At 38.5% G+C, this 22,231-nt stretch overlaps 2 protein-coding genes across 2 annotated transcripts in view; both read left to right on the forward strand.

The window, feature by feature from the left end:
• Positions 1 to 12,333, forward strand: part of tfpia (tissue factor pathway inhibitor a) — a 40,105-nt gene extending 27,772 nt beyond the window's left edge. Inside the window, exons 3-7 of the mRNA XM_051403080.1 lie at positions 5,777 to 5,953; positions 6,854 to 6,931; positions 8,202 to 8,261; positions 11,019 to 11,192; positions 11,385 to 12,333. Coding sequence (XP_051259040.1) covers positions 5,777 to 5,953; positions 6,854 to 6,931; positions 8,202 to 8,261; positions 11,019 to 11,192; positions 11,385 to 11,449 — 554 coding nt within the window. The 3' untranslated portion in view covers positions 11,450 to 12,333. The remainder of the gene's footprint in view (positions 1 to 5,776; positions 5,954 to 6,853; positions 6,932 to 8,201; positions 8,262 to 11,018; positions 11,193 to 11,384) is intronic.
• A 1,010-nt stretch (positions 12,334 to 13,343) lies between these two features.
• Positions 13,344 to 22,231, forward strand: part of calcrla (calcitonin receptor-like a) — a 29,471-nt gene continuing 20,583 nt past the window's right edge. Inside the window, exon 1 of the mRNA XM_051403079.1 lies at positions 13,344 to 13,597. The gene's annotated coding sequence lies outside the window, so the exon portion shown is untranslated. The remainder of the gene's footprint in view (positions 13,598 to 22,231) is intronic.

Genomic DNA, 22,231 nt, shown 5'->3' on the forward strand with positions numbered 1-22,231 from the left:
AGCAGGTGTTATGTGCACTGTAGTGTGCTCACACTGAAAAGGTGGCAACATTAAAGTTACTCTGTGGAGTTTTGCAACTTTTTGGATCTTCAGGTGACACAAAAATATTCTTCCCTACGCAATAACTGGGAAAGCAGCAGCCGAAAAATTGTGTCACAAACATGCCAAAATCTGCTTTTTTTATGTTGTTAGCAACTATCATAAAAATGAGCCGCCACCTTTGAAAGCAGTATCCACTTCCATTAATACATTTACAGATGATACTGCTACAGAAAGCTCTTCGGGGAAAGGAAACAAACAAACAAAACAACCTTTTGCTTTCTTTTTCTAAAGTTGAATTGGCAATGCCTTGCCGAAGTTGCATGTTATATCACTGACTGTGGGTGTAAAGTATAATATATGTTAATTTCTTGGATACTAACTGCAAACGCATTATACTACAAACATTAAGGTCGTAGTGTATATATAATGAGTATGGAATTAGAACACAGCTGTATTTTACAAACAGCAGACATGAGTGTGATTGCTGCAAACAAATTAGTGACAAAATGAAGTAGCCTTGAACTCCACTACAGTAAAATTAATGATTTTGTCTATTAAGTGTGATGCATCTGTAAATGTGTTTAAAATAAAACTAAATTAATATCAGTCTTACAGTTTTAAATAACACCAATGTATATTTTTAGTATGACCCGACACCGAAGTATTATCTGTTTGTTTTTATCTTTGCCTGTACAGTATGATGTTCAGTGTTTCTTTGTACTCAGTAAACACATAATTACTTAACTCAATTATTGAATTAATTGGAGTCGCACTAACAAGGTGGTGATGCTAGAAAGATTTTAAATATTTATTATAACAACTGGAGACATTTAAAAAAGGCCATCTCATTTCTAACTTACAGAGAGCAAATCTCAAGGGCAAACGCAGCAGGGCTGTTATCATCATATCAGTGACATTTTAATTCCCACAAAGAGTATATAGAAAATCATCTAGTTTATAACACTCAAGATTTTGATATTCCTATCAGGTAGTTATAGCTTCTCTGATACCAATATTTCTTACATGTGATGAAACAGTCACATACAGCTTAACAAGGATGTTCTTGTAAAGGTCACAAGAGGACAAAAGGAACATTCTGGCTTACTGTCTGGAATGTTATTTTCTTTTATCTCTGAGCCTGGCAAAGGCTTTTTCTCTCCAGTCCTGACGTTTTACTGAAACCCCAATGAGTCATAACCATTGTGTCCCAAAGTCTTCCTTTGGTCTGATGTCCCTTTTACAGCTTTGCTTGAAGAGGTCAGAAACACAAACACAGTGTTTCTCTGTGACAGTTGAACTTTTTTGTCCTTAACTCAAGGCTTGTGCTCAGTCTGTGAGCACAGACATCGTTAAAAAAAAACAAGAAGAGAAAAGGGGCGGAAAAGCAAACAGCACAAATAATGTGATGTTGCTGGAGATGGCAGAACTGGGTAGATTGTTAAGGAAATTTGGACTGGAAAAAGGTGAGCTGACTTTGGAGAACTGGAAAAATTAGTTGGTTAATTCAAAGAAAATGAACAACAGCTACTTTGATCATTTGTTTTTGAAGATTTTTTGTTTTTTGTTTTTTTTGCAAAAACACCAGACAAACCCTGTAGTTCCAGCTCATAGATTGTGAGATTTTTTTGTTTTTCACTGGGTAATGTATAATAAATTGACAGTTTAGGGTTTTGGGGCTGTTAATTAGACAAAAAAAACGATTTTTAAAGAAAAAACACTGAACCCTCTTTGATGTCGGAGCTTCGATCCCTCCAGATTTATGTGCCACTTTACTTTATGCAAACAATAACATCATAACATAGTGGTCAGCAATATAATAGTCCTATTTATGGAATATGGATAGGCAGATAGTACTGCTGAGGTCAGTGTATGTCTATTTAACGGGATAACATCTGTCTCCATCCAGTGGCAACTGTTATTTTTATGCCAGAGTTCATTTGTGTTTTAGCTTAAATTTCTATTTCATTCGATCAGTTGGCCTGGCCAAGATGTTGTCAGCACTTTTAGAGGCAGAACAACAACAACCATTCAAAATATGCTGAAATATATTGAAAAAAACTGAAGAAAGGAAATAAGCAGTGAGAAATAAATTGTAAAAGTGAAGAGATAAGGCATGGATGGGGTGATGCAACGCTGCTGTAAACATTGTTAGTTTTCAATGGATTCATTGTAGATTGTCCTCAAAGCTCATCTTTCTGGGTATCACACTCAAAGACACAAAATATAAAAATATGTTTTCTTCATATACAAACAGGACTCCCCCTCACAATCATCTCAGCCGGTCATAAATGTTGAAGTCTGTTTTGCTGAAATATTTAGGTTCTCTTTGGAGAGCAGCCAAAACTCTCTGGAACAACGGACCGTATGATTCACGCCCAGCGTTTGAAAAAAGAGCTGACCGATAATTCTCCTCAAAACACAAATCACCTCTTCCACCTTCACTGCTTTGATAGAGAATTGTGTTTCGGAATTATTCATTACTGCATTGCTCCAGAGAGTGTACTAGACTACCCTTTGACACATCTCTTTGCCCATGCTTTTAAGTCAAAGTCACCTTATAAAATGTATTTAGATGTTGCCATGATAGCCTCTTAATCACGGTCACCCTTCAGTGGAGTGTGGTCATACAAAGACATAACAGATAAACCAAATAAAACGGAGACATCCTTTGGCAGCCAGATTAAAAAGGCTCCCATCTGTTGGGACACATTTGGTTTAGAAAGGTAAGAAGTCAGAAGTCTCAACAGAATTCTAATTTAGCTTCTAACAAGTGTGATTGATTTTGTGTTCTGTGCTTGTTGGGCCATAAATCACTCTGTCTGGTCAGCTAATTGTCACTGTCTAGTTTGTAAACCCATGATGGCTGCATGTCTTATAAGAACTAGTAGTTTGACGTTTTGGGAAGGATGCTTTTCACTTTCTCGTCTCCACTAGTTCCCAATATGTACAGAGCCAGGCTAGCTGTTTCCAGTCTTTGTGCTAAGCTAAGCAGCTACTGGCTAAAGCTAGCCTACAGACGTCGGAGTGGTATTGGTTCACTCGTGAAAGCAAACAAACAGATTTCCCAAAATGTTGAACTGCAACATCTGGTTGCTTTTTTAAATTAGACAGCTCGTTAGTTAGTTAGTTACTAAAAACAAAAAATCAGCTGTTTACTCTGGTTTACTGAGTTAACTGCTGTAAACCAATCACCCTTTACAGACTGTTATGTACAAATATTACTTGTTACTTTGTTTTGTACATTAGGTGATAGAGCCAGCTGTAGATTTGTGATGTGAAGAAAGCAAGAGCAGCAATATGCACATTAAAGTCTTTATTCATTTAGTGTATATTAATGAACACATTGGTAAACCTTACTTGAGATGGTTTTGTTTTAAATAATTCTATTGAGTTACACCTATAAAGGCAGACTACATAATATAAATGGGAAATAGATATTATAACATTATGACCATCTGTTGTGAAGAACAATAGACTGTGAAAAACGTGAACTATCTGCAGTCTTGCCGTCCTCTCAGACTGATATGTTCTACAGATTTGTAATTAGGATTGCATTGTGTAGCCTTATTATCAATATAGAGCAATGTATTCAATTTTAACTCATTAAAATGCATCTTTGCCCTTTAACTACCCTAGCTACAAGACGTAACTTTATGGTTGTTATAATATATCGAAATATTGAACTCCACACTTTGCAGGCTGCAACAGTCCATGAACTGAAAACATCCTATACTGTTCTTTATTTTAGATACATCTCGCCAAAATACAGCCTGGCATATTTTGTAGTTTTAGAAACTTTGTGATCTCGACTAGAATTTAAAATAAAGTTTTTAGGTTGTGATCAAAGTCTGGGTTCATAGCATGAGTCTGTATACTGACTAATACAGTGGTTCAGTGAGGTAGGAAGAGGTTTACTTATTTATTTCACTCCCTCAATAATCTTTGGACTACACATTTACAGAGTAAAATGCCTGACCATGGTTATTTTAAATGTGAAGATGCCTTATTTATGAAGAGAATGTGTTACCCTCCAGCATAACATTATAAAACTTTCTGTATTACAGACATTTTAATAATTGTATACGTATCTGGAGATGAAACTGTGATATTGTTGATACATAAATCATTATCCATCTGTGTGGTGGACTGTAAAGCCCAGTACAATCGCCATGATTGAACTCTGCTGTTGAGCAATGTTGATCAGTGAGTCATGGCCTGTCAGGTTGCACCTGTCTTGGTTGACAATGCCAGTAAAGTCCGTTAGAAAATGAGGCAGTCCACTGGAAGTAATGTGTTTCACACCTCGGTTTGGATTGTGTTACAGACTCGAATCACGCCTGAGCCTGTCACTATCTTGTAAATCTTTTAGGTTTCGTGATGGCTTATTCAAATAAACAGCAGGGTTCCTGACAACCCCCTACAACAACTCTGCTGTCTTCGCTTGTGAGTGCTCCACACAGCAGACGGTTATAACATTTAAGGTTCCAGATGTCAGATTAAAGAGAATCTGAATGCAGTTTGTTTGACAGATTTGAAGAATGAACAATCTCTTAACTTTAGAATTTCCCTTTCAATTGCATAATGGTTGGATTGCCAAATAATAAGAACTGTGATCAAGGAAAGGCAGACGAACAGGAAACAAAAATCTACTATTACAACAACCTCACATCAACTTTATGCACAATTTAGATTAACGTCAAACTGTAGCTTAGATCTGTAATGCCCTGATCCCAATACTCCAAGACCTGGGGGGTGATAATATATGCAACGAGTGCTAAGAAATGTAACATGGAAAGTGAGAGCTGAGGTAAGAGATAGAAAAGATATGACAGAAAAGAAAGCAGAGAAGGGAGACGTGGCAGAGGAGGCGATGTGGTTCACTGGGGACACGGGAACATAAGGACGTTCTTGCTGGAAGTGTTGACTCTTCAGCTTGCAGAGGAAGATTTGGAGAGAATCTGAAACCTGACTGGAGTGGAAATGTCACTGTACTGCTGGGGAGATAGGAAGTAGGCTAGCAGTGACCATGGCCTGCTGTCCATTTATTGGACTTTATTCTGGAGGCTTTGAGTGTCTTCTCTTCCTGTGTCTTTGTTATTGTGGTAGGGTTAGGTAGGCCCAAAGTAGGGCCGCTGGAGTTTTCTTTTCAAGACATGTTTTATTGGACTGTATTGAACTCAGTGTTCTTTCACTGCTCAAAGCCTTGCATCATACATACTGTATATAAGCAAAAAAACCATCACTGTCTTTCTTTGAGATATTTCATACTTTAAAAAGCAATTTACCAATCAGTAAAATTTAGATGCTATGGCAGCAAAACTGAGAGGAAACTCAATCGAGGCAGTGAAGTACGTCATGTGTTTTCGCTTCTGTTGTGCTTTCAATTTACTCTCTTACAGAAAGTCAATCAGAATCACTGGAGCTTCATGTTCAGAACAAAACTGAGAGAAAGTGAAAAAAACCCCCAATAAATTTAGTTACAACTTTTTTTTTTCAGTAACTCAAAACAGAAAAATATTAGATTTCAGACCAAAACTCAATATGTAAAAAGCAATGTTGTTACACATATACATATGCATTACACCAGAGAGGTCAGAGTGTATCTGTGCAGCACCCCTGGGGCAGTTTTTGGGTTCAGTGCCTGCTATAGAGATTGTGTATAATATTGAATAAAAGTGCTGTAATGGAGTCTTTTCTTAGTTTCTTACAATTGTTCTCACTCTCCTTTTCCTAGAGGACAAGAACCCGTGTCATTTGGACGAAGCTCCTGGCCCCTGTCGGGGGCTGGTGACACGCTACTTCTTTGACCACAGGACTCAGCAGTGCAAGCATTTCTATTATGGTGGCTGCTTCGGCAATGCCAACAATTTCAGGAGCATGGCTCTGTGCCAGGCGAAATGTCAGAACCCAGGTAGGCCAAGTTGAACTTTTGTCCTTTTACAGTAAAGACTGACACCCAAGTTGTCCAGACAGCAGCATTGTGAGTTTCTTTTGAAAGCCCCACTAAGCCTGGCTGTGAATGCTCCAAAGATGCAGTCATTTGGTGGAAAATGGACTGTATCTTAAAAAAAGAGCTGACAAATCCCCAAGTCATGTGTAGATGTCTGAACCGAGATCTGTAACTGTTGTCCATGCCATTAACTTGTCATAGTAAGCTTTTTAATTTGGCCAAACTTAAATAATTACTTTTCCCGCCTTTACCTCAAAGCAGTATGTAAGGTTTAATTTATAGACTTATTTATATAGAGGGCTGTAGACAGTCAAGGCACAGTTGATCGCAGTTGCTGCTCAACAAATGGAAACTCATTTCAGAGTGGTGACATAATCAAAATAGTTCTACCTCAGAAAATTAACTTTCTGATGAATTTTAGCTGACCATGAAATCACATTCCACCTTGATTTAGCATTTAAATCGTTTTTAAGTGACCAAAGCACACTCAATTATGCTAGACTTAGGCACGACTTAGAAGTCATTTAGATATTGAAATTGTCAAAGAAAATAACGAGTAAGTCGCTCAACTGTGACCAATTCTGCCCACGGCCTATGTTGTACTGAAAATCAATTGGAAAAGCTTTTTTTATTGGATAACAATTTCAGATAGATTACTCTGTCTGGTTTCATTAGTAGATGATATCTGTTTGCAGACCAACAGCCTTTCTAGTCTGATACTAATGAAATTAAACCTACATTAATTATGATTGATCACTGGGGTTTAATGAGATCTGTTCTAAATATAGGCCAATGTAAGACACACCTCAGTGTCTCCATGGCTGCTCTCATGTTACTTTTTTTATTTATTTTTTAATATAGCAAAACCCACTAAGGAACCAGAAGTCCAAACACAGTCTGCTAGAGAATCCAGTGTTGTGCAGCCCACCATACTAACTGGTAAGCTTGAATGCACACCACACTATACTTCAAGTATAAGGGGTTAATGTGTAAATACACCAGTGTATCCAAATAAATCACTCAAACACACAATACATTACGTATTCAGTTTTGCAATTGTGTGTAACTCAGGTTAGGACCTTTATAGTCAAAGAAAACCTTTCTTTCCAGCTGCAGTAAGTTATATTTGGCAGTATCGCTCTGTCCTGGGACCCCCGTGCCCTTCCATGTGCATAGGTGGAACGCCTAAGGCAAGGAGAGAACACCTCCCTGCTCTTTCATGTGCATACATAGAAAGCCTAAGGCAGGGAGAGCAAAGACCCCGTCGTAGGGTGCAGGACAGAGCAGGCATCAATGACAGCAGAACTGACGTTGCTTAACTCAGACGCAGCATAGAAAGGAGGAGCTGGGTTTGAGGCAGGTTGCAAACGAGGAACCCTTGCAAAGGAAGCAGTAAGAGTAGGCAGACTAAAGCAGCTCAAATAAGGAGCCCTGTATGAGGGGGGATACATAGAGGGGAATCAGCTGATGTGGGCTGGCTTTGACATCAGAGCTGATGTAGCTGGGATGTCTGAACTGGCTATGCTCAATGTTTGAATTATGTGCTTACATGTAAAATGTGCAATCCTCCTCAAAATAAAATAAAATACATTTTAAAATAAAGAGTTAAACATTTTGGAAAATATACTTTCACTTGCACTTGCTTTCTGAGAGGGAGATGAGAAGACTCTCATGTCTGTCTGTTAAGTAAAGAGATAGAGCCAGGAGGCAATTAGCGTAGCCAATAGTACTAATAGTTACATCACAAAAGTTTAACCACAAATTGTCTTTTTCCCATTTCTGTTTGTGTATGGCTCAAATAAACAAGATACATCATGTTGCTTAGTAAGCCTTGTAGGTGCTGGTAGTAAGAGTTTTGAACCAGGTTTAGCTAAGCTAAGCTACCGGTTCCCATTCTATACTTAACACCAGTGGCTAGTTACCCTAAAAATGTAATTTATTATTACTCATTTATTCAAAAGTTGTATATTTTTTTGGGAGGTGTTAACTGTAATATTATTACTGAAATGTATTAGTAATTAGTTACACTACTAGTTACTGGGGAAAGTAATTAATATTACTGTAATATTATTACTATTTTGAGTAACTACACACAGACATGAAAGTGGTAGGGGTCTCCTTTCATTTCACTCTGAGAAAGAAAACAATTAATCTATTTGCCAAACTCTTGAAAATGACTAATCCCTTGATGTATGTGTTTGTTTGTCAGGGGAAATGACTGTCAGTGAACCTCAGGTGCAAATGAATGACACTAATCAAGAGTCGAAAGGTAAGAAAATATGACTTAAAGTGTGTTCAGAAAGAGCTGTGGCATGATTGCATATAACGTCAATGGAAAGACGCAAGTGGGCGAGAATAAACTCATATTTTCCAGGTGCAAAATGAGGTGAAAACATGTCTGCGTGAGTTGAAAAATGCTTCAACTGTAGAACAAAATTATTTAACTTGCCTGAGGGCTTTATGAATGTAGCGTCACTTCATAAATGTACAGAAGAGGAAAAGAGAGCAGGAGAGACTGGAGAAAAGAAGAGAAGAGAAACTCTACAGTTGGTACACTGGCTGTTTGGGGAAATAAAACATGGACTACGCAAACGGTCCTGCGTTATGATGTGAGACAGAAATTTGCCTTGCTTTCCATCTAAACTTTTTTAGTCTAAGTAACAACAGCAAATATTAATACGGGAGCTTATCAGGGCCATTCCAAAGAATAGGCTATATTACGCAGCCAAGGAGGAATAATATTCCCAAAAAATGTTGTTCATTTTGAATAGAAAAAATGATTTAAGAGTAAAGTAAAACACAAATTTTTGAGACATTTATATGAATATTCAAGTTTTTGTTCTCGTAAATATTAGTAGGCTATTTTTCTTATAAATTTACAACTTAAATCTTAGAAATTTTGAGATTTGTCTCGGAATATTACACCCCACTTTGGTTAATTACAGTTTTTAATTAGCCACAGCGAGACTAATCTTCCTAATCGTAATAAGTCAGGAAAAATAAACTGAGACTAATATTAGATTTACTTCCAAGATGAGAAAAATTCTCATAAATGCAGACAGCAAGGCACAAAGCCAGAAGAAGTTAATTCATTGCAGACATCACAGAGCACCAGACATTTGGGATAGATTAACCGTTGTAAGGCATAATTAAATCAATCACAATGTCCTCAGAGTGGCAACTACTCAGTGCTGAATTCTGAATTCTGCCTAAACCTCATGGAAAGCAAAGCCAGTTCATATATTAAACCAGTGTATGCTGCCAATAACTTAACTGTAATAAAATAAAATAAAATGCCACAGTGCAGTGATGCATAGATGGTAGACAGCTCGCGAAATTGCTTCTGTTGTGCAAGGCAAAGGCCAGAAACAGAGTGCATCAGTGTCTCCTTCCCACAGCCCATTTGTCACATATTTCCACTAATTTTTTGTGTATTAGGAGTGAGGGAGCATATATCATGGTTGTTGTGTCCCAAGGCTCCTTTGTGCCGCAGCAGGTGACCACAGGGAGAACCTGGCCTGCTTCCCTCAACTTTTTCAAAGAGTTATCATTTTAAGAATTCAATTTCACTCTTGTCAGAAAATATAGAGAGGGAAAGATTCAGGATGAGTTAGCCTCAATGGTCCTGCTTCCTAATCTATCTATTTTTATTTTTTCATTTTTTTATTTATGATTCCATCTCTAGTATGTGACAAAAATATCTCTCACAATTCTGGTATGAAAGAAAAACAATGAATTATTCAGATCTTAAATTACGCAGCTTTAGAGGCAAATATTTGGTAAAGATGTATGTCAGTAACACAAATGTTGCTTTTTAATTCTAGATTAAAATGGAGCTGGAAAATGAGCATTACAGAATTGCCATACATCTCGATTATGGTGTCATTCTACCAAGCTTATGTTTGTGTTGAAACCAAAGACTGACATCTTGTGGTTATACGATGATGTACACTTTTAGTATCAGTCGGAGAAGCTTTAATGTTGACCCATGTGTCTAAATAGAGGAACATACTAATCCTAAACAAAGGCAGCTCTGGGTTTGGGCTTCAAAAACATACCAGAGTCTCTCTATTATGGAGTTTTGTGTTTGCTGAAGTGAAATCTAAATGGTTTTGCAGTGAAATACAAATCCCAAATATTTTTAACTTATTCGTGCAGTTTGACAAAAAGTTATTATAATATATTGTTATTATGGCCAGAATTGAGAATCTATCTATCTATCTATCTATCTATTAGCACACCATATTATGTTTACACCAGATTATGTTTGAGACATGATATAAAATGTTTGGATATGTAAGATATTATATTTTAGTGTTTTTTGTCTCATTTAATAATTCTTAAACTGAAGAGCAAAGGGGATTTTTTTCTTTTAGTTTATAGATGTTATCACATCTATAAAGTCATAATGTCTGATGCTTTGTAACTATTGTATAAAATCCATATTAACACAATGTCAATATTTATTGACAGCTTTGTCGCATTTAATCCATTCCTTAAGTGCACTAATTGTTGTAGTTGACCCCAACAAATGAAGTAATAATTAGGTAAATATTTGATCTTTGTAATCATAGTATTTATCGATAAAAATCATGTCCTTCAGTTGTGGGAAAAACCACTCATGATTGCTAACAAGCTTTCCTACAACCCGTCTGCAGCTGTGTTTCTCACCATGAAGAAAGCTAGAGAGTAAATCAAAGAGGATAGCTTGCACAGCCCTGTGGGAGGCCATGATAACGACTTCCACTTTTTCAAATCTTAAGAATCTTTAAGTCTGAGAGCCTGCAGCAATGGACAAAATCCATTAATGTGTGAGGACATGAACCCACGTGGAGATAAAAGCTAAGAGGATGTTTGTGAAAAGCAAACAAGCATGCTCCACCCTCTATGATCTTTTAAAGGATGATAAGATAATACAGAATTTTATAAATCATTTCAGGTCCCAACTTATAAGGAAACACTAATTGATAATTATAATAACTGTTTAAAACGTTGACATTTTTCTGGCTGTTGCTGTGATTTACAGAGCTGTGCTTCAGGCCTGTGGAAAGAGGAACATGTCACGATGAGGTGAATAGGTTTGCATACAACCCCAAGACCAGGAGATGCCAGATGTTTTCTTACAGTGGTTGTGGAGGAAACGAGAACAACTTCAAATACAGGAAAGACTGTATTATCAAGTGCATCAGAAAGAGGAAGGGTATGACTATGTTAAGAGATCATTATTTCCATTATAGTAATAAAAAAAAATAGTTTGGAATCCATTACTTAACTTTCTTTAATGGTAAAAAGAATGTACTTTTACAGTCTGTTAATTTTTGTCTCATTTTTAACCAAAACTAGTTATACGTTATTTTAAAAATGATATCTTTTTTTTGTTGTTCTGTCACAGTTCACAAGAAGAAGATGATCCGAATAAGGAAGAAAAACTTAGACAACATTGTTCGCCAAGTCTAAACACTTGGCTGTGCATCAGATCCTGCACTGCTGTGGAACCACATGTATTTATGTCCATATTTTAGTTTTAGCTTTACTCATATCTGTTGTTTTGTAGTGCTACAGTACTTGTATAAAAATCATTTTAGTGTACCAGAATTAGCCTTTTAGTGACTGAGTGCAATTATCATCATTATCTACATTATTTCAATATATGTCATTGACAAAAAAACACATTTGTTTTGCTCTCTATTAACCATCTACACTGACGCTCTGTGTATCAATGCTTTTGTATGAACAATATATTTTTAATTTTACAGTGTTATGGCTTTGTTATGATCATACTGATGTAAACATTTCACTGTAGCAAGCAAGCAGCAAGATTTTTGCTCAGTAACAAAATGAATGATTCTGCATATTTACTATGTACTGTATATACAATAACTGATGCTTTTATACAGTGGTTTCGGTAAAGCTCCGCGATTGTTAATCAATGAGAACAACAGCATTAGCAAATTAAACTGGTCGACAATCGACAATCTTTATTCTAGGATCAGCGACAACAATATATAGAATCTTCTCAAGCAAACACATTAATCAAGATGACCCTGTCCTCACAGCTATAAATCAATGTGAACAAGGTAATGACTGCTTTATTTTTGTCAGATTAAACATGAAGCCTTATTTTAATCAATATTATGCAGCTTCGTAAATCACTATTGCAGTCCTGCTGGTGTTGTTGGTTAGGAGAAACAGAAGGTGGCAGTGTTGTGTAAAGTAAGTTTTCAAAGAGGTTGTCTCCTGGCTGCACAGTATTCACTTATGTGTCTTGTTTTATAACCATGCTGTAATGTATTGGACTGTAAGGGTTTATATAATAAAGTTCAACAATCTTCTTGTCTTTACTCAGGTTTTATCCGTTTTATTTCCCATTACAAAGAACAGTGTATGAAAATGATTTTAATATCACCTCAACAACTGTGAAAAATTCAAATGAGAGTAAGATAATGTACACTACAATGTTCATCCCTTTTAAATAATAACCCACAAGCAGATTTAAAGATATGAAATGAAAGCCAACTGTGTCAAGCAACCTTAAAGCTTCCCTATGTTGGCCTCTCCTCAGGACCACAGTTACCACTGAAGACACTGAGGTCAGGTCTTGTCTGTTTATTTTGTCAAGGATTTTGGGGGTTTATCAAATTTAGACTAGGTATATATTCTATAGGCTGAATCCAGTCATTTTTTTTAGACTAAATGTATTGAAATTTGAATTCATTTTGTAGTGGATGTAGTGGCATCTTGTGGTGTCGTTGAAGATTGCAACTCCCTCCCTTCACCCTCCCATTCGGAGTGCGAAGTAGAAACTACAGTGGCCATCAAACATGCTAAGAACATGAATGTCCCCATCTTGAGCCAATGTATGGTTTGTTTGTTCTGGGCTACTGAGACGTGGCAGTTCAACATGGCGCCCTCCATGGAAGGCGAAGCGTTTACAAAAAAAAGGGTTTAATCTAAGGTAACAAAACACAAATTTGCAAGTGCTCATACACTAATAAAAACTATGAATATTATATTCCATTTCTGCCAACAGATCCTCCTAAATGTTACACACTGGACCTCAATGTGAGGGGGGTGGGGTGGACCTTAGACATACGCTCAGTATTTCTCAAATTCTGGATGCGGCCCTGCCTTTATTCCTCACCCAGTAATATGCTATAGTAATGTGGACCAACAGCTAAAAGTCCTCAACAATAAAAATGACATCATTATCAAATGTATCTTCTGAAGTGCCCACGGGTAAGACACTGCATCCCAACCATCTGCATGGGGGGGGGGCAGGGTGGACTGTATGAACCACATTTTAAAACCACAAACTGCACTCACAAGTCTCTATTAGACTGCGTGGGAGTTCAGTGGCAAGCCACCCTGCACCGTGCGGGCTCCCAGGTCCTCGGCTGTAGGCTAGGGTGTGATGATGTAACAGGAAGTAGTGGGTTGCCTTCCAACGTCAACCTGACAGCCGCTTCAGCTGCGCTCACTGAGAGCCGGAGATCCGCTGTGTCTGGTGCTCCGCAGCGAAGCCGAAGCCAGAAGACACTTTCAGGGATTGACTTGGGAGAGTATTCCAGCTCGGACCCCTGCGCTGCTGCTGGATTTATTCTCCGGGTATGACGCGCCGATGTGGAGTGTGACTTGTGTGCGATGCCTTGTGTTACTTCCATGTTTTCTGGGCAATTTGAGTAGAATGAGTGTAGAGTTGGCAGTGCATTTGTTCATCGTTGTGTGTTTATCGAGGTCATTTCGACTGTATCTGCATGGATTACAGTGTCGAGGCATGTGCATTAATATAATATGCTGTAATGTCCCCAATCCATTATAAACGTGAACACCAGTGTGAGCATCTATTACTGGCTTCACTTAATCTGCATTGTCCTTCTGTCAAGAATCTGGATGTGAAGAATATGGATTCATAGTGCAACAGCGGGCTTTCATTAGGCCATCCACGCGCGTCGTGCTTTCCCATTCCTATCATTATCAATATATAGCTAATAGATTGTTAACGTGAGGTATTCGGACTCACCTTTGTCCGCTTGATGGAGCTTTTATTCACGACGTGTCAGATTGTACGTCGAGTGATGCACTGAGAGTTTACTCAGCTGTAGCCTACAGCGCAGTCATGCTTTACGATCATGCGTAAAAGCCTTTTAAATAGAATAAAAATACGCAGAATTGTCCAAAACGTACACATTAGATTAACGCTGTTGATACATGAACTCCAAGAATCAATTTCAACATCGGCTCTCATGCATGGCCGACTGAGCTGTGCGGATTGCTCACATACAATCTGCCAGACATTTATTCTTGAGGTTAAATAATCTCCGTTAAAGTGTGTGAAGGGAAACAGAAATGCACGCAGCAACAGTAATACAGCTCCATTCAGCGTTGGGGCTTTGATGCGAGCTGTGGTCACTGGTTGCTAAATCATCTGCATGGTTACATAAGCAGCAGATTTGGACATGCTGGAAGTTTGTGGGCTGGACAGTGAAAACGAAAAGAATGATGATGGTGAATGATGGTGATGGTGATGATGATGCGTAGGAGGACATGATAACGGTGGTCACCACTGGCACGGTATACTGTGCTGAGGAAAGATGCACTGGAGTCAGTATAAGGGAGGTGGTGGCAGAGCAGAAGCAGACTGCTTGTTCGTTGCCAAGTTTGTGGACTTTTTCTGTCAACACTTAACATTTATTATAATTCTGCTGCAGATTTCTCGTGGGTTTTGCGATAATGAACTGTTCCTAGACATAATTTAGCCCTTTCATATTACTGAATGAGAAAAACCGAAATGATCAAGAATCAAACTGACTGTAAACATTCAACAGGTTTATTGTGCTGTTTGTATATGCTGCTGTGCTTTTAGACTTTGTTCTGAATTGTTTTACATGTTTAAAACCCATCAAGAAATAATCTTTAAAAGTTTTCAATTTGTTTTAGGAACGTAAAACCACTTATATTAGGAAGATTTTGCGTTTTCTTGGTCATATGAATTGTTTGTGACTGAAAAAACAACCACCATAGGTACATATTTGTAAAATTAAAACCATCTTTGGGTATTATTTTTATGAGATTGAATCTGATCAGATTCAATTGACAACAGCAACAGTAAAATTCTGCAGCCTTTCAGTGGCTGGACGTGCTACCTTCGGAGACAGGTGACGTAGTGAGACAGTCTGCATATAGAGGTGGTAGGGTGGATGGTATGTCAAACAAACAGTATGTATGTTTCATCAAGTAAGTAATGTAATTTACAACCTTTTCATAATCCTAATCATGTTTGTGCCTAAACCTAACAAAACTGCAACCATTTCACAATGTTAACCATGCAAGCTCTATTTTAAAAGAATTTGCGCAACTAACTTTACCGTAGAGCCCTGCACCTCCAGAAAAAGCTCCATCACTAGTTGCATGTGTAAATGGGTTGTGAGTAATCAACCAGTGGTTTTCTTCTTTTATGTAAATAGTTTTTAGAGACTAAAAGCTGTAAAATTATCCAGTAATTAACAAGAAAGAACAGATATAAGAAGAACGTCTGAAAACATAAACAGGATTTTGTGCAGAACAATTTTGTTTATTCTTTCATAAACTGTTCATCATCACTAAACCTCTTAGATTTACTTTATGAACATTTGTGGATGTCCCGACCTTAGGTTAGGAACCACAACTCTACAGCTTTACTTTCCTCTCTGCAACATGAATGTCATCCCTTTTCACTGACACAGATTGCTGCAAGTGAATAAATGTAAATATGCATTTAATATGAGTTCATCATTTGTAAGTTCTCCAAAATGCTCAGAAATACCAAAAAGTAATCCTAGTAAAACTGGCTTTTTACTTCACTGTCCATGCATGTCAGCTATTAGGACACTTTGGATTGTGAAAGTGTCAAAGCTGCCAGTTGGCACTGCTGTCATATGGGTCTGTGAGGCCTTTTTTCTCTGACATCTTCCGATGGCACCACATGCACGAGCTGATTGTGCAGTGGGAATGTCATGTAACCATTCAGACTCAACCCCCAAACTCATGCTGAGTGTTTACTGCCTGAGTCCAGAAAACAGCTATTAAATGTGGATGAGACAAAGGTCTTGACAGCATAGCTTCCAAAGCCCTTGCAATCTCCATGGGATGGTGGATCTGTTCCTACAGGAATGGCATTTAAGGTTGTGCCAGTGGAATCTCATTCACACTGTAGCTGATACTGCAGTACAGTAGCTCTGTGGTACATTGCGGTTAAATTTAGGATCACTTCTTTGCAGTCAAACGAAAGTGGTGATTGTCTTTCTGCCTTCCATTTAGGAGCAGTTTTTGTGATATTAAAATGGCTGTGGTGACACTCTATGGCAAGTTTGCAGTGATTATATGACTTAGACTTAGACTTCTCTTTATTGATCCTTTTGGGATGACTCCAGCAAGTAAATTGGGTTTCCAGCAGCTTACAAAACACTTGTGTTGAAAATAAAGAGGTATAAAAAATACAGTATTTTTATGTATGTATGTGTGTTTAACCGATCCTCCCTCCTGTAAACACTGCTGGCAACCAACTCTGATGAGTGCAAAGGCCGCCCAATACACGGTCACAAGAGTAATGATGATTCTCATGAAACTTCACCCCTCATAAATCATCAAGCCACACTGGGCTTCTGTAGCCTGCTTCATATTGATTTACCTCCTATGTTCCTTGTCTTGGGAACACCAATTCCATGTTCCTACAGCATCTTTTACTGTCCTTCATTCTCATTGACGTTCATTGTGTTCAGCAAATCAGCAACCCAAGTATACATTATTTGTTTTTTCCTGTCTGCTTACCCCAGGCTGAAGTTATCCTATTACACAAAAGCACAATGATGTTCATATGCACCAGTCTGAAGGTGCTCCCCTCAGGTTCTGGATTCAGTTTCGGGGACGTGAAACCTCATACATTATGGAGGGTCATTTTTTCCCCCCTCTCCAGTGTAATTTCAGCACACAAGGTGCCTGATGAAACCTGTCATGGTCTTCAGAAGCAGCATCTGGGGACCTTTGTCTGTGTGCAGTGACTGGCAGCGTGAGCTGCAGAGAGTAGACAGGGGAAAGAGGCTTTGTGGTTTCTAAGGGTGTTACATGTTTATGTGAGCTAAACAAACCGTCACTCACACAGACTTCCTGATTTACTGTGTGGGAGGGGGCTTCATATGGAATAGAGGAAATGGCCCCTGGGAGGCTCTATGTTACTGTCTTGTTTGTCTTCCAAGGGTGAACCTGCAGTACCTCTTTTGAATTCTTGTAGCAGGATTACACTGACACATTCAAATGCTTTCCAGCCAGTATACTCTGCTTTGGCCCGCTCATCCACACTTCATCATCTGCTGCCATGAGCAAATGTCTGCAGCAGACATTTCTGTTGGATCTCCAATTAGCTAACGTGCTCTACAGTTAAAATGTGACTATTGTTATTGTCAAACACAGGCTGCTGTAAGCTGCGCGTAAAACCTTTCCAGATTATAACAATCGGTTTCCAAGGTTAATTAAAGTCCCAAAGTACTTAAAAAAACAGTGTATTATTGCCCATACTCTTTATACTGGTCATTATAACGGCTAATAGCATGACCTGGATAAAAAACACATTTTGACTGGCTGGAGTCAAACCAAAAACCTCTAGCGAAAGGTTATTTCTATTGCTTTCTGCAAGCTTGTTAAATTTGTCTTGAAATACATTGTCATACAAAGGCCTATTTAAATGAAATTGCATGTTTTATTTCTGCTGCAGAAGCTAGCTGGTGCGCTGCAGCATGCTAAGCAGCTCTTTCAGTTTTCTTTATTTCATAGCTACCCACAATCCCACTTGCAAGCTTTGTCTTACACCTGCGAGTGAGTGAGTGGTGGCACTTGTATAGCTGCTTCTGTATGTTGGCATCGCCGGTTCAACAGTTTTCCTAATTCAGATTTTTCCAGTACCTCCTATACAGCCTTTCAGATTTAAGATTTGTATACTCGTAGATGCTCACTCGTGCAGGCAGTTAATGCCTTAATGTTTTTGTCACACAAACCCAAGGCATACAGAGAAACTTGATCCTGTTAGTAATGACGTGAATAGCTCCCTTGGAGGTCAAGTCTAGGGCCCACAGCAAGCACATGGAGGATATTCCTTGGCTTCATTGGGGCCATTTTAAAACAGCAGTGAATTTAACCGAGCCCCAGGGTTATTTTTTGTTGTTGCAATACCGATAGGGAACCACTCAAAGGACCCTGTGTTCACTGTTTCACTGTTGTTGTATTCAGACTGTGCCAAATAATTTAGACAAAAAACCTACAACGTATTTGTAATGTATATTTTTGACAGCTTTTTAGTGGACAACTTTCTGACTGCTCTTCCATGTTCATTTTTTGTCATCAGTGTTTGTATCAAAGTATGTCACATATTTTACCTTGGGAATCTGAGAATTCCATACTGACACAGAATGAGTGCAGTATGGAGCTTTGGAAATGTTTGGGTGGATAGAGTGACACTGAACATTGGGAGGATTAGTGCTTGACTGGCTTGCAGAGAGATTTCAGGACTTATAATGTTTCCACAGCCAGAAAAAATCAGCTGATAATTGAGCTGAAGCATCCTTGATGAAATCCACTGATATGAAGGACCATTTACATATCCCCAAATAAAATCGGAAAGAACATGTGAACACCCATTTAAACTCTCTGGGCAGTTTTTGGCCTGAAAATCCCCTTTTGGCTGTATGTCAGTTTTACTACTAATCGCTGCAACAAACTGCCATGAAACCAAAATCTGTGAAAAGTAACAACCAGCTAGGCAGCATATTACACAGAAAGGAACAAAAACTCTGCTGAGAAAGCTTAAGCTATTGTATGAAGCTGCCAGCCTGTCAGTGCACTTAATACACTTGACTAGGAAAATTGAGTGACCTGTGAAAATGGAGCTCCATGTAGTGGAAAGAATTGGTGGAATTAGCCACACTTTCCCACCAGACTGTACTGTATGCCTCAGGTTAAGCAGTGAACAAATACTCAGCAGGTTAGTCTATTTCAAACACAGCCTAGAAGCCCTGTAGCTGCATCAAAACATTTACATTAACACCAAGGAGGATCACTAGCAGCTATGCAGGTGCAATGCACAGAGGACACTGGTTTATTCTTAACCAGTGTATTTTTATCTAAGTATTTGTGCTATTTTTTCCTTTGCGTAGACTAGAGGCTTCTGTAATTGGATCCTTTTCTATGAGTAGACCTCTAGTACTCTTAACCTCCTTTAAAAGTAACTGAAGACAACCATGGTGTTTGTGATGTTTAAATAATGATGGCATGTTATTGAAGCTAATGCTATATATGATTCAGAGTGGAAATGTAATATTATCTCATCAGCAACTAATATGCCTTTTGTCCAACAGCAGCATGTTTATCAGTGTTCTGTATCTTCTTGTAGTAACAGTTATTTTGAGACACTTGTCTGTCAAGTGTTAGATAAGAAGATCGATGCTGCTCTCGTGTCTGTAGACTGTATGTGCGTCTACAGCCAGGAGACGGGGAAACAGCTAGCCTGGCTATGTCCAAAGGTACGATGGCACAATCCGCCTACCAGCACCTTTAAAGTTCACTAATTAACATGTTAGATCTTGCTTATGTATGTATAGTGGTGTAGTTGCAACTCCCTCGCTTCACCCTGACCTTCCAGAGGTGAAGAAATAACAGTGGCCATAAAATACATGAAAATTAAATAGACATTTTTAGGGTGGAAGGAACACAGAAAAACACGTTCTCAAACACAACATTTTTTACTTATTTTTCAGACTTTAGTGTTTGCCTTTTTGGCCTCAAACTGTTATTTTAAAGAAACCATCTGATAAGTTTAGAGGGGAAATCTCTTCTTTGTGAAACAACTCGTAACATCCCCAGGCAGACATTGTTGTTTGTGGAGGGTCTTAAGCAAAAATTGTTGGGAGCCATTGGTTTAGTCTTTAACAATGTACTGTCTTTTGTTTTTTTAATGTAAAATCTTAATCTAAAAAGTAACAGTAACTACAGTTGTCACATAAATGTAGTGTAGTAGTCTTACAAGTACAATATTTCGCTCCAATGTGTAGTGGAGTAGAAGCATCAAGTGGCATAAAAACAGAGGGAATGAGCTCATAATTTCGCTTCGCAGGGGCTCCTTTTGACGAGCATTTTGGATGATGGAACAATCGTGAGGCAGTGGTACTCACAGCAGGTGTTACTTTAATTCCGTGCTCAGTTTTGAGGACATAGTTTTGTGATGTTAAGCAGTGCTGATACAATAACAGTACATCTATCTCCACCAGTGAGCTGTGACTGGTGCCCACTGTTCCTCTTTGATAATGCTGCTGTGTTTGGCTGTTTTTCAGACTGTTCCTCTTGGTGTATGAAATTGCTTTGTGACTCATGTACCTACTGTAGAGTTCAGGCACTGAATATTTGGCATTATTGGGACTTTGTTAGCTGCTTCATGATGTTTTCAAAACTCGCATTAAACTGGCAGACCTATTTTAAAGCTGACACGTACTTGACATCCAGCACAGTATGACTCACCTGTGTTATTGCCTTTCTATGGGCGCTTGAAAGTGAAATTTCATTATATTTTTGCTCATCTTGTAGGGCTGGGCGATAAATCGAATTTCATTTTCCACAAAAATGTTTATTCCAATGACTATGAAAACAAGATAATCAAGATAAAACAATTATCATATTGTTTCCATTTCACAATAATGCTCTCGTTTTGTGTTATAAATCCAGCGTTCCCCTTTCCTACACAGCGATCCGCTTTTATCCCTTCCTTAAAGCCCAAACTCACTCTCAGCCAGGTCATGATGTCAATATTGACCAAAATAATGATTATGATTTTTGCCATAATCTAGCAGCCCTATCATATTGTACATAGTGTATGTGGTAATAAGGATATGAAACCACTTCCTGTAGGGTGTAAATGACACTTTACTCAGTGTCATTCAACAGGAGTACTATAGAGCACCTGTATCCTCTGTGATGGCTTTTCAGCTGTCTTGAACAATTTGAAAACACATTTTTTCTCAACTTGTTGTGCCCTAATTACTACCAACTTGGCAGGAAGTCTTCATGGACTAAGCTCTCACTGTAAACTATTGCCAAAATATTTCAAACTTATTAACTGGCTAAAATAAATTAGTGAAACTTAAGAAACCTCATAACAGTTTGGCAAAAATGTGACCAGCTGAAGGTAGCTCTAAAGCTGCACTATGTTTTATACTGTCAATGGCTCAAATGACTGTGTCGTGTGAAAGGTATTGCTAGTAGAGGTGAACTAGCAACTAGCTGGTCCAAAAGTAGATGCATATACCGAGTAACTGTCACAGTATAGTAAGATGAATGTCCAGGCCACAAACAAAATTGCTGGTATTATTTACAGTCCGACTTTCTGCCAGAAAAACCTTCTGAAAAACCTGAGATTGCTTGCATTTATTGTAAATTAGTATGTCTACAATACAGCACCAGCACATAGCAACTAAAGAATGACTAAGGTAGGGAAAAAAGTACCGTTAAAAAATAACTTGCACATTAATTATTGGTTTATAAAGGGACAGGAGCTTTATCAGACGCACTGCACGTCCATCCACCAACCAAACCTCCACACATTTGCTATATGCCTTGCTTTAAAAAGGGCACACTGTGTTCTGCACTGGCACTGCACGTTGGGCTTGGAAGAAGATCTTGTGTGACAGAATCTTTCAATATTCATAAGTCCTTGGGATACTGGGCTGCATCATCTGTCCTTCATTCGTAGAGCCTCAAGGGCTTGAATGACCACTCTGAATGGTTGTATATTAAACACCTGACATCATAAAACACTATTTACTACTAGTATGAGCCTCTCCTTTCTTATTTCATGCGTTACATTAGTATAAGAATGCTGTATTTTCCCCATTTCAGCACCATAGTTGTAAGTAGATCCATGTGCTTGCCCCGAGAACGCTGGCATGCTGGCAATGAGGGAGTGAATGCAATGACACGAATACTTCGGCATCTGGGTTGTTGTCTGCACTGCGACCACTGGCAACCACCCTCTTGCCATGTTAATGCAAAGAATATTGCGTGCATCAGTCAAGGCGGGTGGATTGAGAGTTGAGGAGGTCTGTTCATGCAACGAAGAGGACTCCTCCCTCACATCTGTGTGGGATTGTTATTGTTTTCCCTGACATCTGGTGGTGCCCTTGGCAACTTGGAGGCTTGCATGAGGTCTGCTCTCGTGTCCTGGGT

This window comes from Dicentrarchus labrax, unplaced genomic scaffold, assembly GCF_905237075.1.
Source record: "Dicentrarchus labrax unplaced genomic scaffold, dlabrax2021, whole genome shotgun sequence".
NCBI classification, from domain to species: domain Eukaryota; kingdom Metazoa; phylum Chordata; class Actinopteri; family Moronidae; genus Dicentrarchus; species Dicentrarchus labrax.